We start from the raw sequence: 16,464 nt of genomic DNA, 5'->3' as shown, positions 1-16,464 counted from the left end.
GGCTGACAGAATTCAGCCTTCATTACTTTGGCAATGTCTCTGTCCTTGTACTTTTGGGAACTCTATGTAGGTTATACAGTAAGTGCAGAATACATTTGCACTGGAGGGCAATCTGTTCCTATCATGTATAAGTCTTTGTAAATATTTGGCAGTTACCGGTAATTTGACTTGGGTTTTTTTCCTCAACATGTTTGCTCTAAAAAAGTTTGTTGCAATTGAACCATAATGAATGACTGTATTTCGTCACGTCTGAAAACTGACAACTTGTTGTTGCTGCTGCTGCTGTTTTAAATGCCGTTCTTACCTTGATGGTGTAAAGTGTGTACGGGTGTGAGCCAGTCCCACGGTGTTCCTTAGCTGTGATTGTGCCAGTAATACGAAGGTTTTGGATAATTATCGGTCCATCGGGGCTGCTTAGAGGCTCAAAACTGAATGAAGGCAAGGGGGACGAACCATGTAATGGGCTTATGACAGTTGGTTCATTGGTGTTCCTCATTGGTTCAACACCCAGAGGAAGCTCCTTTGCTTGGCTTTCTGAAGAGAAGCTACCTTCACTTTCCAAGTTCTGAAGGCTGCTGACTGAGCGATTTTTCATTCTTTCCAATGAGCAATTTGAGTGCTCTGATGTGTCTGAATTCAACAAGACTATTGGGCAGAAAACATCTAATTGATTGGAACAAAGACCCTCCGAGTCTTGACCATTGTTGCTTTCAATTCCACATTCCTTAGTTTGGTCACAGAAAGCATCCTCTTCTGTCATGACCAAGGAGTCGATGGAACTCAGTTTGTAGTTGCCTAATGGAGATTCCAAGTCGGAATCATTTTCTTCATAAAAGGAATTCGAGTTGATTCCTCTCAAAGAATTTCTTAAGGTCTGACTTGTATCTTCAATATTGTTCTGTTGACAATAGACCTCCTCTGAATCCGTCCCATCGTGCATAGAGAGTTCAGGCAAGATCATGTCTACAGAATGTTCCCTTTCTGTTTGAGCTTTTGGAGGAGGGACATCAGCATTACTTTGCTGGGCGTTAGTAGTCTCTTGTGGTAAAGTGAGCTCTAATTCGGCACAGGGAAGCGGTACTGACAAATCCTGTGTCTCTTCTTTAATCATCTCCCTTGATTTATTAGAACTGCCAAATATGTCTATCATGAAAAGATTCAACCAGTCGGGGTCAGACATTTTATCAAAAAGAGGGAGCAGGACATTGCAGGTGATGAGTTCTCCAACAACAAATCGTCCTGTGCCTGTTTCCAAGTGAGGCGGGGGTACTAAAACATGCAGCAATAAGTCCACCAGAGTTCTTGTGTAATTGACTTCCACTGTCTCGCTGGTCATAACACAATGAGGTGTGGTAACCCTGGAATAGGCCTGCCACAACTTTTCCCTCTCACTATTCACTTTTGTAGTTGGAGACCCCTGCCGCTGGGCAACTAGCTCCTTGGCTCGAAGGTAATCCTGCAGATGGCAGCCAAACATTCCCAAGATCCTCTGGCTCAGTCTCTGCAGCAACACAAAATACCAATAAATGAGAATGGCCTATTGATCTAGCCATAAATCTTCAATCCCATTTATCAACCAGCTAGTTTCCACCTGGGTGTTAGTTACAAAATAATTGTTAAGTACAGACAATAATTTACAGTCTAAATTAAACAAATGGTGCATTTCTGTTTCATAGCCATCAATATTATTGCCACAGAATTCAATGCATTCTGTATTTGGGTATTAGATTACATTTGACAGAACTATGGTGAGTTACAGGCGTGAAATTAAATGGTAGAAATGCACACTCTTATTACGTTTGCACAATATGTATAACATTTTTGCATATAAGCCAAGTATATCCATTACCCAGCTATAGTGACTGTCTCACAAAATACCGATAGTACCTTTCTGTCTAATTGCTTTGCACGGATCTTCAGCTCCATGCCCATAGAAATCATAGCCTCTTGAACCTCCTTTTCAAAGCCACTCTCAGAGGAAACAGTCTTGTACCAAGAAGAAACAAAGTCCCTGATAATCTTCCTCACTGAATGGTGGATTTCTTGGTCCAAGAGATGCTCATCCTCCTCAGTGGAAAGAATCTGAAAATGAGCAACAAGTGAGAGAAATTGGAGGTGTAGTATATAAGGCCTTAAGTGTCAAAACAGGTTTGTGTGATATATTAAAAAAAAACAAAAAAAACACAAGATTTATAAAAAAAAAAAAAAATTAAAAAAAAAAACTAGATGTACCCCATTTCAAAAACAATTTTGTTAAACTGAGCTACTGGCTATGTTCAAAACTGATTGATTACATCAACACATTAGTCAGCACAAATATGGCACCATTCAAACTGCCTATGATTAACCCCAAATAAAGATCAGATGCCCTAGTATCATTTATTTTTTTCATTTTTGTCATTGGCAGCCATGATCCGCAAAAAACTTCCACAGCACAAGAGCTGTGTAATTTTTCAAAGCCATCAGTCTGGTGAAAGATACAAAACAATTTTCAAGATATTAAATTGTACATAGAACACAATGAAGACAGCCATCAAGTAGAGAAAATAGGGGCACCAGTGGCATCGCCAAACTTCGTTGCCTTTCTAAAACTGATGGGGGAAAAAAAACAAGAAGAAAACTGTTCAGGGAGGATACCAGGAGAACAGCAACAACATTGAGCGCATCCAGCAACAATCTTCCTTCACATTCAAATGTGTTTGGACGATTGAGTGGCATGAAAGAATCCTTACAGTATCTCACGAAAACAACCAAGCCTGAGTATAAAATCACAAAAACGCTGTAAAAATGCCCCCCCCCCCCCTAATGAATGTAGGAGGAAAATGTCTCATTGGTCTCATAAAGCAAACTGAATATTTTGGCCACATTCCAGAAGGTTTGATGCCTTCATAACTGAATTGAATATTAAATATTGACAAAAATAACTTGTTGCTTCCATCATATTTATTCATGAAATTTGTACTGGCCCACTCAAGCAAGTTGAATTTTAGGGGGCCTGTGACCTGTCAACTGACCCGGGGTTACCTGACCAGAATATTTTAATGCTATCTAGTGGTGAACAAACAGAATGCAACAACCTAAATTCAAAGTGTGTGCCTGACAGTGCATCAGAGAGCACACTTCACAAGCCTACCACCAATGTCTTTAGAAGAAGTGAAAGCAAAATGTCATCACATACGTCTTCTGGTATTCCCTCAACTGATGAAGTGCATTGCAACACATGCTGTAATCATTGATCTAGCAAATTGAGTGATTTGTCTCCTTTGGGCATCAGAGAGATGCCAGCAAAACATGTCAGCCTCCTGTGCTTGTAATATAATTAGCAATTATTGGATCTACAATGATATTTAAAAAAAAAAAGTACATTGATGTGATATAACATTTTTTTGCATATTATTGATTTTAATTGTGGGTTTTTAAAACAAATGAACAGTACAGAATCAAACATTCTATACACTGTCCTTTTAATGTATAACCCTGCTTGTAATGTAAACTTGCTGTCAGTTTTGCTTTTTATTAACTTTCATTTTTTTTCATTGATTCATTGAAAGGTAGAAAGCAGAGGGAAGAGTCCCTTGTCAGCTCCTTCACTTCCCGGACGTTGAAGGGATGCTACCAAGCCGCGGTTGAAATGTCGGAAAAAGTCGGTACCGATACCGCGGTCGGCAGTTTCACCATTCAGTCTGTAAACACTGCGTCAATACTTCTCTTGAAACTTTCCTCTGACTGGGCTGTGATACATGATTCGGGTAGGCGGTTCCAGCTATTAACTACACGGGTAGAGAGAGTAGCGTCGCCATGGATGCGTAACCTCCTCGGTTTGTATAGCTTCAAACTGTGACCACGTGTCGAAGTATCATTATTTAAGATGAAATACTCCCTCAGGTCTTCACCAAGTTCGCCTCGGAGAATGCGCCGGGTATATATCAAATCTCCTCGGTGACGACGGTAGGCCAGAGAGAAGAGATTCAACTGTTCCAGTCGATCTTCGTAGGAAAGCTGGTGAAGTTTTGCGACTGTTTTCGTACCGCGACGTTGAACACGCTCCAGCATATCGGTTTCGTACTTGGTCAATGGGAATACTGCAGGCAGTCCGTACTCAAGAATGGGACGCACGTGAGAAATAAACAGGGGTCTGAAAATCGCAGGAGTCATACGGGCAAACGACCGTCGGATGGATCCAAACATCCTGGTGGCAGCGGTGACCTTCTTCGTGGTGTCAAGACTAGTCTTTAGGTCTGACGACACTATGACACCAAGGTCCTTCTCACTTGTGGTGTTTTTAAGGAGATATCCTCCAATATGGTACGCCCTGAGTGGATTCTGAGTTCCCATGGAGAGCACTGAACATTTGGCATGGTTTATTGGAAGCAGCCATTTTTCCGTCCAACAATGGAGCCTATCTAACACGTCTTGGAAACGGTCAGCATCCTCGACGCTAGTAACTTCAGCCCAAAGTTTCAAATCATCCGCGTACAGTAAACACTGAATGTTCAGTTCTTGCGGGAGATCGTTGACGTAGAGTTTGAAGAGTTCGGGTCCAAGGACCGATCCTTGTGGCACTCCACTAGACATAAGCACAGGCGCTGAGTATGCGTCGTTGACTTTCACTCGCATATAACGTCCTTCCAGAAAGTCAGCAATCCAGAGTCCAGAGGATGCAACTAAAATATATCCCAAACTTGCATTGGGATTCATCAGAGAAGAGGGCCAATGGGATATATTGCTGAGGTCACTTTCAAAACAAATCAAATGTATAACACTTACTTACTTGGAGTATTTAAGTGATTATTTTTACCTGTTCCAGAGTGAAAAACCTCTCCAAGTGAATCACGCTGTTGGATTCCAGGATGGCTTGTGAGCCCAGCCAGCCCCCAAGTACCACAAGCAGGCTGGTGAACACGCACAGCAGCCAGATGTTAACAAGCAGATGGAAAAGAACAAGCCAAGCCAACAGTACGCCAAGGCCCAATAAACACCTCTGTCCCAGCACCTCTGCCATACTGAGGAATGCTTGTCAATCATGCATCAGACCTAAAAAACAAGAGGGAGACACTATGAGATGGGTATTGGTCACACACTGAAAAACAAAACATTCTACCATCTTATATTGTGTGAGAAAAACAGATATACTTTAAAAGTCAAAATACTAGGAGAATAAATTCACATCTCCTGGTGTCACTTTTTTGTCAACTCCAAGTCCATTTTTCATACAAAGTTTTTGAAGACCACATGAACATACACTCCCCCATCCATCCTTCTGAGTTCCACGGCATTACTAGCATGGTAATAGCCATTCCATAATCAATCGGTTTTGAACATCGAATGCCACAGTTAGCAGAGCGATTGCCTATTTAAGCTTATTCGTTGCTTAAATGAGACTCAATCGCACATGAACACAGACGAGGATTGTGTTATTCTTATTGTTAACGTTTTGATATTAACATGTAACTAGTCGTTGCAATTGTAGTAGTGTCGCAGGGCAAATATGCGACGCGTTTATCTACACTTGTGATGCTATACGTTAGATTTGAAAACCGTTATGTATCTAAATGTTATATCCTTTCACGTTAACACTGGCGAAGAAACAAAATGACGAAATAATTGTCAGGGGTCGAAAAATAAACTAACGATAACGTGGTTCCTTCATTTAATTGGTCAGAACGACATAGATATTGCTTACCTTACAGCATGCTTAGTATACTTAAAACAGAACAACAGTAACATCCAAATTGTTTCAATCACTCAATGAACAAGACCCCTCTTGTGAGCTGTGTACTTCCTGTAGCGTGACGTCATTGCCGGATGAACCGCCCACTAAAAATATATGTTCATTACGTTACGTTACGTTACGTTACGTTACGTCACATTACATTACATTACATTACATACAATAATGTACGACCATTTATGTATGGCAAACACGGTTTTTATTGTACTGTATCCTGGATAACCAATGGTGTTTGAATTATTGACGATCTTCGTGTAATAAAGTTTAAATACTTGCAAAATTTCGACTGCCGATTTTCAACGTTACTGTATATTCTGCGTGCCATCGATCTGTAATTTCTCCTGCTCATCTCCCCCGACGTTACAGTGACGTCAACAGTTTATATTGTGGGGAACGCACACTGCGCAAGCAGGTGGGCTCCATCCGAACGGCCGATGTTGCTCTACTTAACATTAATGAAAGTATGTACTCTAAAAACGCCGTTGCAATAAAACGTAGGGCGTCGGAGAGGCCCACATATGCTCTGCCACCGAATTTGTGTGTGTGTGTGTGCGTGTGTGTGCGCGTGTGTGCGTGCATGGATGTGTGTGTGTGTGTGTGTGTGTGTGTGTGTGTGTGTGTGTGTGTGTGTGTGTGTGTGTGTGTGTGTGTGTGTGTGTGTGTGTGTGTGTGTTTGTGGCGTGCGTTTGTGTATACTGCCACTCTGTTTCAAAATATCGTTTAATCACTTCTCCGTTTTTTTCAGGGGGAATTGGAGCATTGACATATTTTTTTAAATGCAGACCTATCATATAAGTGCTAATGTTGGGCCCGCTTTACTGCCTCTTTAAGTCATGTGACTCTTCACCGCTGCAATCTAGGTCAAGACATGTAACTAAAGGAGATGAGTATTTTTTGTTTTGTGGAGAAGATGTAATCTATAGACAAACAATACATTTTTAGAAGAGTTACCCCCTGCACCTCATCCTCTCAAAGTGCCATCGGTAGTCTTTGTGTCCAAGCTTACCAAGTCCTCAATACCGAGTACACTACTGCCCCACACAGTTATGGTCAAAGCAGCTTGACGCAGAAGGCTGCAAATTACTAAAAGTTGCACCCCTTGTGCTTATACTTCATCTCATGTCGCCTCCCAAGTACGTAGGTTTCCTTGACTTGAAATGAAAATTAGCAATTAGTTTTTAGCAAAATGCTGACCTTTTTGAACTAATAGCTATCAGAAAAAGACAAATATTAATACAGCATATAGAGATTATTTAGAAAATGTGAACGCACAGCATACACGTTATACATTAACAAAGGATTTGGCCACTGTCCCACGTGTTCTTTCTTTACTGACAATATTGTAAAATAAAAACCTGCCTTTGACCTCAAACAATGCTGTGTTCAGCACTAGATTTACCTTACATTGCAAGATAGTTTCATAACTGGTTGTGTACAGAAGTACTATATAATCCATTCCACTCCACAAGCATCTGAACCATATAAAGTGTCTCTCTAGATTGAATGATGCACAAGTAACCAAGAAGTCCAGGTCTGTAAAATCCAGAACTTTTATTTGTAAGGTATAAATAAACAGATAATATGTGTTTTTATTTAAATCCTTTCAATGGTATTGTTGTATTATAGTTGTATAATGTATGCTCATGCCTTTTGATTCACGCACCAAGGGTAAAAAGGATTTAAAGATTTTTACCCTATACTGAAAATGATTCTGAACGTAAAAGTGAGAGTACTTTTGAATAATACTCCATGAGCAAAGTCAGGTTTTAAAATGAGTGAAGATGGGGGAAATGGGTTGTGCTGACTAGCAGGCTATAACCTCACTAATCTTATTTGTTCAGTGTGGTTGACTCTTGAGCTGGTGTGGGAAAATCTTTCGCCAAGGACTTTAAAGCCCTAAGGGCTCTCATTAATATACGCAAATTCATACATACCAAACATACAGGTTCGCCAGCTCACCTTGGTTTAGAGTGCAAATGTGTTAAGAGCTTCGCTCAGCAGGGACACTTGCATCCTCGGTCATGAATAAGCGGTTGACAACTTATGAGACATTACCTTTGTTAAAGGTAAGTTAAATGCAGACTTTGTCTTCATTTGATTTGTGTGTCTGTAATCCAAGGATAGCTTTTGAAATGACATCATTTCACATGTCTTCATTACCTCGTAATCAATTATATGCTTGTCTTTATAGGCTTCGTTTTCTTTTCACAAAATCCGCACAAGAAAGTCCAGACTGTGTTCCATTGTCAAGATCATAACACACATGTCACTGTGCAAATTTTGTAAGTATTAAGCTGTGTATTAATGTAAAATAGAGCGCTTGAAATAAATTCCATATATATATTTTATATATTTTTTTATATACATATATACATATATATATATATATATAATTATTAATTTTATTTTACATGCCTGTATTTATGAGTTCACAATTTGACAACTCAAACTGACTTGTTCTCCGTCTCTGTCAGTTGCTTTAGTTCTATTGGGGGTTGTGGTGTACGTAGTGAGCGGGATCACTGGAGACCCCCTGTATGAATGCCTTCAAGACACAGACTATAGTGAGCTCCTAGATATTGTGGATAAAGGACTACCTGCCACAAAGACACCTCAACACATAGCAATTATTGGTGGGGGCATTGCTGGACTCACCGCAGCCAAATTTTTGGAAGATGCTGGCCATAAGGTAAAGTGACGAAGGCCTCCCTTGTGTAAAAGCCCTTTTGCTTTATGTAATCGTGAGAAGGCTGATAATGTGACCCGATGCACGACAAGGTGACCGTAATAGAAGCCAGTCACCGTGTTGGAGGACGCATTGAGACGTTCAGGAACACAAGAGAAGGCTGGTATGCAGAATTGGGTGCCATGCGGATCCCCAGCTTTCAGAAGTGAGTGCTGCACTTTTTGACACTGCTTCATTTTGTTCATTATAAATTTCCGGTTGATTTTTTAACATATTTCTGCTTTTACAGTTTAAAGTATAACGCTGACTTTTTTGTGTGAAAAGAAATAATAAATGTTCAATTCTCTTTGGATATTAAAGTATACCTGTGGTGCTCAAAAGGAAAACATATGTATGTTATTTAACAAGAAAAACTGTGTCTAAAGGCATTTTTTGTTACACTGGTTGTAATTAAGCAAGCTTACCAAACTTATTTATCAAGATGCTCTGGACGCCTGGAAGAAGGCCGCAGAAGGAAAGCCGTGACGCAGGGGCGTTCACAGCTGTCTTTGCTCGGTTGCCTCTCAAGATTTTCTTGGTTAAATTCTGACAACTCTGAGTCATTCTCTCAAATTACCAAGGTGGATTCTGATGGAAGGTGAAAAAAATAATTGAATATATACAACGTCTAGATGTCAAATGAGAATGCAGGCAGGGCTGACGCGCACGCTCTTGTAGCAACAGAATCGTGGGTAGTGAGTGGGTCGTACGTCTGCCTCAGTCAGGAAATTCTCGGGCCCTCTGTGGGGACCACAGTACTGTGAATTCTCCACAGGTCCGAATATGAGTGTGAACGTTTACCGGGACCCTCAAAAAAAATGAAACAATAGATAGAAGGTGCATTTGAGGCAGTCGTATTATGTCAATAATGATTTTTGTTGTTGTAAGACTCATCGCGTAGATGAAGAGACCAAAATTAAAGAATTGAAATGATATATGTTGTACCGTATTTTCCGGACTATAAGGCGCACCTAAAAACCTAAAAATTTCTCAAAAGCTTTATAGTCCGGTGCGCCTTATATATGGACCAAATTCCTAAATTGAAACTGGCCCGAAGGATTGTGTCATGAAATCAATCATAAGTGGCCCGCTGACTATGAATCATGAATCAAAAAGACTATGGATCATTATTTTGTGATTGTAAAGTAATTTGTTACGTCTGAAGTTGAAATAAAAAAGATAAAATGGACAATGATTTGATTTGGATTTAAAATCTGACATGAGGCATTAATGGTGCGCCTTATAGTCCGGTGCGCCTTATATAAGGACACAGTTTTAAAATGAGCCATTCATTGAAGGTGCGCCTTATAGTCCGGTGCGCCTTATAGTCTGGAAAATACGGTACTTTAAATCAAGTGCATAACAACTTCTACACCTTCACATTCTATCCTATGTTGAATTTGCTGTAATATGTTCTATTTTTTACAGGATTCTGCTCTCCTTTGCTTCCAAATTGCAAATTCCCTTGAACCATTTTATCCAAGATGACAGGAACACCTACTTTTTACTAAATGGCAAACTTCATAAAAACTTTGCTGTGGCAAACAACAATGATGCGCTTAACTACACACTAACTGAGGGAGAAAGGGGGAAATCAGCTGGGCAGCTCTTCAGTGAGACTCTGTGGAAGGTTAGTTGAGAGTCTGGGCCAGGGGTCGGGAACCTTTTTGGCAGATAGAGCCATAAATGCCCATTTTTCAAAAATAATTTCCCGTGAGAGCCATACCATTTTAAAAGAACGATAGGTTAAATACAATTAAATGCATGTATTTTAATTAAGACCAACGTTTTTTTGAGTGTACTAATGTATTCTTTTTAATAACGTTTTTAACGTCGCCAAAAGAGCCATATCTGGCTCGCAAGCTATAGGTTCCCGACCCCCGGTCTGGGCTCTCTGAGTCAATCCAGTCATCAATTTTCTGTGGCGCTAATCCTATGCATGAAGCCTACCCAAACTGACTGACGGGTCACCAGTCCATCACAGGGCTGATAAACTGAAACAGCCAACCCTGAACATTCCTGCTATAATAGTGTACTATCAACTATAGTAGGCTCTTTTGGTTTTCCATTTCCACAATGAGAATGAGTTCTCGTACTAAATATTTCAATCTTTGCACAGGTGAGAGATGATCTTCAGACAAATGGCTGCAGTGCAACCCTAGCAAAATATGATTCCTACACAGTCAAAGTAAGGATTATTTACAGCATATTAACTAGGTTAATTTAGGTTGATTGTGACCAAAGAAAGATTAGACTTAATTAAAATAATTATTATCATTTTTTGTTTGGCAATAGGAATACTTGGTGAAAGAGGGCAATCTGAGTCGTGGTGCGTTGCGGATGATTGGAGACATCTTGAATGAAAACAGCCTCTTTTACACCTCCATGAAAGAGATGTTGTACATGCAGTCCGACATCAATGACAACACTGAGTAAGAAAATATTTAAATAAATAATAAGTAATATTTTATGTGGAGATGTTTTATATTTTCAATACAGACTGCAGTATATTCTATATTATACAATAAAATAGTGGCATAGGATTTGATTGAATTGATAAATAGCTAGATTTATAATCACAGGCCAAAAAAAAAAAAGTTTGGTCAAATGGTATTACATTTTTAAAAGTAAAAGGTTTTTAAAAGTGAACACAATTTGCAATTTTGAACTTTGGCAAGTAACATGGAATTGCTACACCTAATTTGCTTTCATGGGCCACAGAAAATGATTTGGGGGGGCCGGATCTGACCCCTTGGCCTTGAGTTTTATACCCATGATCTGCAATGTTTTGTTTATTCCTTTTTAGAGTTGCACAGGATATATGTCACATAAATGATGTAAAACATTTTGAAATGGTATATCTTGTCATTGTTCTACTTTGTATTACCACAAAAGCCTGTCATATGAACAGGGGTGTGTAGATTTTTTTATACCCGCTGTAGCTCATGTGCTCATACAGAAACAAGTAATGAATCATTTAAAACTCTGGATGCTTCCCAGGTACTATGAAGTGACCGATGGTTTTGATCACCTCACAACAGCTTTGTACAGGATGTTAAACGCCACAACCATCCTAAGCTCCAAAGTGAAACTCATCAACCAATCAGGAGGCAGAAGCGTGACAGTGTCGTACCAAGATCTGCGTAATCCAGGCTCCCTGACCAACCTGACAGTCGACCAGGCCCTGGTTACAGCCACAGCCAAGGCTACTCTCTTCCTTGACTTCCAGCCAGCACTTTCTAGTGACAAGATGGAAGCCCTGCGCTCAGTTCACTACATGAGCGCCACCAAAGTGATACTCAGCTTCAGGGAGCGCTTTTGGGAGAAAGAGGGCATCAGGGGAGGGAAGAGCATCACAGACCGACCGTCTCGCTTCATTTATTACCCCAGCCACGGTTTCCCAGGAACGGATGCGGGGGCCCTGCTGGCATCTTACACTTGCTCTGATGATTCCACCCTCTTTCAAGGTGTGAGCGAAGATGAGCTAAAAGCTGTGATCCTTGATGACTTGGTTAAAATCCATGGTGCAGATATCAGGTCTCTTTTTACTGGTGGACTGGTGAAGAAGTGGGACTTGGACCCCTATAGTCTGGGAGCGTTTGCGCTTTTCACACCCTACCAGGGCCGCTATGCCAGAGAGCTATTCCAAAGTGAGGGACGAGTGCACTTTGCAGGGGAACACACAGCTTTACCTCATGGCTGGATAGAAACTTCTATGAAATCTGCTCTTAGAGCAGCTAAAAATATTAATAGCCTCACAATTTAACCCTCGTTAATTGGGGAGGGGGAATTTTAAATCCAGTCATCTTTTTTATTTCAGTCAGATGTGTTTTATAGATACATAAAGTTGTTGTATTTAAATCATTTGTATTCAAATATATCAGTAATCACTTTACAATGGCTGTTTGCTCTAACTTTCTAATTCAGAAGTTTGAGAATTCAAACACCTGAAATATTTCAGTCTATAGAATCAATTGTTAAACATGTTCCAGATGGTGGTGATTTTATCTTATAGCAGGGATTATAATATGAAACACTTTATGATATCTAAGATTACATAAATTACAATGTGATATTTATAATGAGTATGTTAGTGACATTGATTTGACTTTACAATGCAGTTCACAAGACTGACATTGACTAGACACGCAATCTCACGTTAATTGAAGGCTTGTCTTTGCGCTTCGGTGTGAACATGAGTCATTTGTAACTTGACCATGCATTACGTTTACGTGTGCTGTTATCGCAAACATTTACAGCAGTTATATTGTACCTTAAAAGTTTCCAGATTTACAAAGGTAAGATTTGTATTTAACAATTTAGTGTGTGTTTTCTGTAGTAAGTAAAAGTTTTACGTTAACGCCACGAGTTATGTTGAGCAGAATCTTCTGCACTCTCTAATATAACATTAAATGCTAGAACTGTATAAAAGGTTCTCCCGATGAAAACAAAATAATACATTTTGTCAGTTACATCAGGGTAATGTGTCAAAAACAACAATTACATTTTAGCTTCAGTTTGCATGGGCAAAAGAGATATAACTGAATTATTTGAGATGTGTTTCTAATACTTTGATTTCCTTATCATAAATTGACAATCAAAACTGCAACAATACGATGTAGTTCTGCACCACCTTGTTACTATAGATGCCTTCTAAATGCAGTTCTAATGTTCTGTGGACATGCTAATGTTTTGTTTGATATGATACTGTATGTTCTTACATATTTTTGTTGTGTGAACTATTTGTTGTCAACTTTTTGAAAAGATGATGTTCAGTAAAAAAAAAGCACCTGCAATAATATTATCTTCTTTTCCTTTGGGCTTTTCCCCTCAGGGGTCGCCACAGCGAACAATCTGTTACCATCTCACCCTATCCTGTGACTCCTCTTCTCTCACCCTATCCTGTGACTCCTCTTCTCTCACCCCAACTAACTTCATGTCCTCTTTCACTCCATCCATAAATCTCCTCTTTGGTCTTCCTCTTGACCTCCTACCTGGTAGTTCCATCCTCAGCATCCTTCTACCAATATATTCACTATCCCTCCTCTGATAGGGATCCTCTGATGTCCGAACCGTCTCAGTCTGGCTTCTCTGGCTTTATCTTTGAAACACCTAACATGCGCCGTCCCTCTGATGTACTCGTTCCCGATCTTGTCCAACCGCATAACTCCCAAAGAGAACCTCAGCATCTTCATGTCTGCCACCTCCAGCTCTGTCTTCTGTCTTTTCGCCAGTGCCACTGTCTCGAAACCATATAGCATCGCTGGTCTCACAACTGTCTTGTACACCTTTGCCTTCATTTTTGCTGAAACTCTTTTATCACACACCACCCCTGACACTTTTCTCCACCCGTTCCACCCTGCTTGGATGCACTTCTTCACCTCTTTTCCACACTCTCGGTCGCTGTGGACTGTTGACCCTAAGTACTTAAAATCCTTCACCTTCTGGATCGTTACTCCCTGTAGCCTCACCATTCCACTTAGCTGCCTTTCATTCACACATATGTATTCTGTCTTCTTTCAGCTAATCTTCATCCCTCTCCTTTCCAGGACATTGTCATTCCCAATAATTTACTAAACTATGATATACTGCAGGGATGGCCAACAAGTCAGAGACTAAGAGCCACATGTTTTACTGTGTTACCGTAAAGAGCCACATCATACACATGAGCACACATGAACTACCCCCCACCCCGGCTGCTCGGTTTTAAATGGTTTGCCCCTCCTTTGCGGGATTTCACCTCATGCGCGTTTGAAGAAAATACCATATTGAACTCAAGCGAAGCGAACACGCAGCATTTGACGAAAATAGAATATTGAACTCAATCGAAGCAAACACGCAATATAAACCCCCCACAAATGTTGATATGAACGTGGCGAGCAAGCCACAGGTTGGTCACCCCTGATATACTGCATTATTTATTCATATGCAGGTGCCTTTGAACTGTTGAGGGAATCATACCCCAAAGCACATTCATTGGAGTTCTGTGGATCTGGATTAAAAAAATGTCCGATTTAGCTAGAGTTCATCTACGACGTAGATGAACTCTAGCTAAATCTCTAGCTAAATCGGACAATAGGCAAGATGTTTTGAAAATGAATGTTATACTCGCGCATGGAGAATGGAAATGTGGAAAGAGAGCTCTGGCATGGATAATGAGAACATAGCAAAAAACATTAACCAGGATTAATATTGTATTGAGTTGATCGTCGGACAAGACAGTTCACCATGACCTAGGAGATGAAGAAATGAGACGGTTTACACAAATTGGCGCCAGCAAAAGTACAAGCGCTCCCAAGGATTGGACAAGATGTAGCAGGCCATCTGGGTGAGGGGAGAACTAGACTTTAAAATATCCAAAGAAGGACAAGACTAATCGTCTCCACCTCTTGTTACGAAACCAAGTGAAGTGCATAAAAATGTGTGAGTTGTTTTATGGGGACCGGTCCTTCCATGTGTTAGGGGAGAATGCCCGGCGCCGAACAGTCTTTTTCCTGAAAGCAGACTTAATGTAATTTAACTAATCTGGTGTGAGTCTGATTTATGTGGATATCTTTGTCCTTAGAAGAAAAACGAACACGCATTAAAGAAGTTGGACACAGGTAATTAGTAATGGTTGATGCAAGCCGGAAGGCCCTTGCCTCTTATACGTTAAAATTTTCCAACAGTTCTACGTAAATGAATCCTGACAAGATTTACTCTCTTACAGTAACAGCCAGTTTACTGTTTATTGATCATATTCAATGACCACTCCATTCAAACATGAAACGGTCACAAACATGCGTGACAGCAGCTCAGACACGTCACTCTTTGCATCCTAACATGTTAGCAATACAAAACATATGCAAATAGAGCCCAACAAAGGTATTTGCAGTCCATCATTCAATGAGTGCCTTTCTGCACCATTTGAGTGAAGCGGTTGGTGATGGTCAAGGTGGTGTCGATAAATCGCTCCACACAGCTCACAAGGCAAGTCTCTGTCCGGTAGTCTAATTTGGTTCCTGGGCTATCCACGCACTTGTCCCAGCACACATCTGTGAAGTTGTGCACCTGAAACAGGCAGAAATTATGGAAATGTAAATTCGTAACATGACAAAAAACAGACGCACGTATTTTCTTTTACAACTAAGTAGTATTAAGCATGTGTGTAACTGTGACTTGCGTGTCAATGTTTTCAAATTGGACTGGTATGGAGGAGCATCTTTTCAGTGCAATTTACAGTGTATACACAATAACCTGAGTTACAATGTATTCGAAAATGTTCTTTCTTACACAGCAGTTTACCAAAACACAGTTCATAAGTACATGAAATATTACTGCAAAGACGTACGTAATGCACTTTCTAAAATAGTGATCGTCCTAAAAGTACTTTATTACAGTGACACCAGATGGACTGGGTTAAGTGTTGCAACAAATTTGTCGTGATTTGCACGGTTCCAACCGCCTTGTCAAAAATCTCCATGTGATAGTCATGTTCATAGGGCTGCAGTGTTGGGTCCACGTTGGGATACAAACCTGGGCCTGGAACTGAGCCTTCTGCTGTTCGACGGCGATCAAGCGCTGAAGCTCTGTCGCTTCCGCTTTCTCCGATGCACTGAGATTGTCAAAACCGTCCATTGCGGTTCTAAAACTGATCTCAAATAGAGAGCAGTGCGTTTAAGTAGAAACGGTTACGAGTGACCATCGGTAAAGTGACCTTCTAACTGGCTGCGCATGCGCGCGATCGCTACTTCAATTTTGCGCGGACAACGGACATACAAGTTATGGGATGCGTCACTTTACATCACTCGCGCCTTTCCGTCTCGTTTGTAAATCAGCTCCTCTCTGATGACGTATGGCAAATATATCAAAGCGCGTTAAATGTTTCAAGAGGGAACCATGTCGAAAAGCAACGTGATGTTTAACTGTTGTATTACAATTTTCGGGAAGCACAATTAACTAATAAACAATTCATGGTTAGTTATTAAATATATAAATGTATTTTGGATCATATTTATGATTAGCTTTC

General features: G+C 40.3%; 3 protein-coding genes across 5 annotated transcripts in view; 1 reads left to right on the top strand and 2 right to left on the bottom strand.

Moving 5' to 3' along the window:
• snx19b (sorting nexin 19b) overlaps nt 1–5,811 on the bottom strand; it is a 100,969-nt gene extending 95,158 nt beyond the window's left edge. For 2 of the 3 annotated variants that reach the window (XM_061279982.1, XM_061279984.1), the window contains exons 1-4: nt 5,684–5,811; nt 4,799–5,034; nt 1,888–2,082; nt 305–1,501 (exon numbers count right to left, since the gene is read on the bottom strand). In XM_061279982.1, coding sequence (XP_061135966.1) covers nt 305–1,501; nt 1,888–2,082; nt 4,799–5,002 — 1,596 coding nt within the window. In that variant the 5' untranslated portion in view covers nt 5,003–5,034; nt 5,684–5,811. The remainder of the gene's footprint in view (nt 1–304; nt 1,502–1,887; nt 2,083–4,798; nt 5,035–5,683) is intronic. The other variant, XM_061279983.1, reaches the window with a different exon arrangement.
• Nucleotides 5,812–6,779: 968 nt separating this feature from the next.
• On the top strand, nt 6,780–13,220 carry il4i1 (interleukin 4 induced 1). The gene is made up of 8 exons (XM_061279985.1): nt 6,780–7,797; nt 7,923–8,013; nt 8,206–8,420; nt 8,510–8,622; nt 9,885–10,086; nt 10,576–10,644; nt 10,752–10,888; nt 11,457–13,220. Exons 1-8 carry the CDS (start codon nt 7,753–7,755, stop codon nt 12,220–12,222), a joined length of 1,638 nt encoding a protein of 545 aa, XP_061135969.1. The 5' UTR covers nt 6,780–7,752; the 3' UTR covers nt 12,223–13,220.
• Nucleotides 13,221–15,150: 1,930 nt separating this feature from the next.
• On the bottom strand, nt 15,151–16,226 carry timm8b (translocase of inner mitochondrial membrane 8 homolog B (yeast)). The gene is made up of 2 exons (XM_061279987.1): nt 15,972–16,226; nt 15,151–15,506 (listed from the first exon to the last, which is right to left on the bottom strand). Exons 1-2 carry the CDS (start codon nt 16,071–16,073, stop codon nt 15,339–15,341), a joined length of 270 nt encoding a protein of 89 aa, XP_061135971.1. The 5' UTR covers nt 16,074–16,226; the 3' UTR covers nt 15,151–15,338.
• Nucleotides 16,227–16,464: the final 238 nt, after the last annotated feature.

The sequence above is a fragment of the Syngnathus typhle genome, linkage group LG6 (assembly GCF_033458585.1).
Source record: "Syngnathus typhle isolate RoL2023-S1 ecotype Sweden linkage group LG6, RoL_Styp_1.0, whole genome shotgun sequence".
In the NCBI taxonomy this organism is placed as follows: Eukaryota; Metazoa; Chordata; class Actinopteri; order Syngnathiformes; family Syngnathidae; genus Syngnathus; species Syngnathus typhle.
Note: the sequence above shows the minus strand (reverse complement) of the source record. Positions and strands in the feature narration are given on the sequence as shown.

Excerpts from the sequence above, each read along its gene's own strand:
- il4i1 (XM_061279985.1), top strand. The coding sequence starts at position 7,753 with ATGAATAAGCGGTTGACAACTTATGAGACATTACCTTTGTTAAAG. Across the intron at positions 8,623-9,884 it reads CGGATCCCCAGCTTTCAGAA|GATTCTGCTCTCCTTTGCTT; the intron begins GTGAGTGCTGCA and ends TATTTTTTACAG. Across the intron at positions 10,645-10,751 it reads ATGATTCCTACACAGTCAAA|GAATACTTGGTGAAAGAGGG; the intron begins GTAAGGATTATT and ends GTTTGGCAATAG.
- timm8b (XM_061279987.1), bottom strand. The coding sequence starts at position 16,073 with ATGGACGGTTTTGACAATCTCAGTGCATCGGAGAAAGCGGAAGCGACA. Across the intron at positions 15,507-15,971 it reads AGGCTCAGTTCCAGGCCCAG|GTGCACAACTTCACAGATGT; the intron begins GTTTGTATCCCA and ends TGCCTGTTTCAG.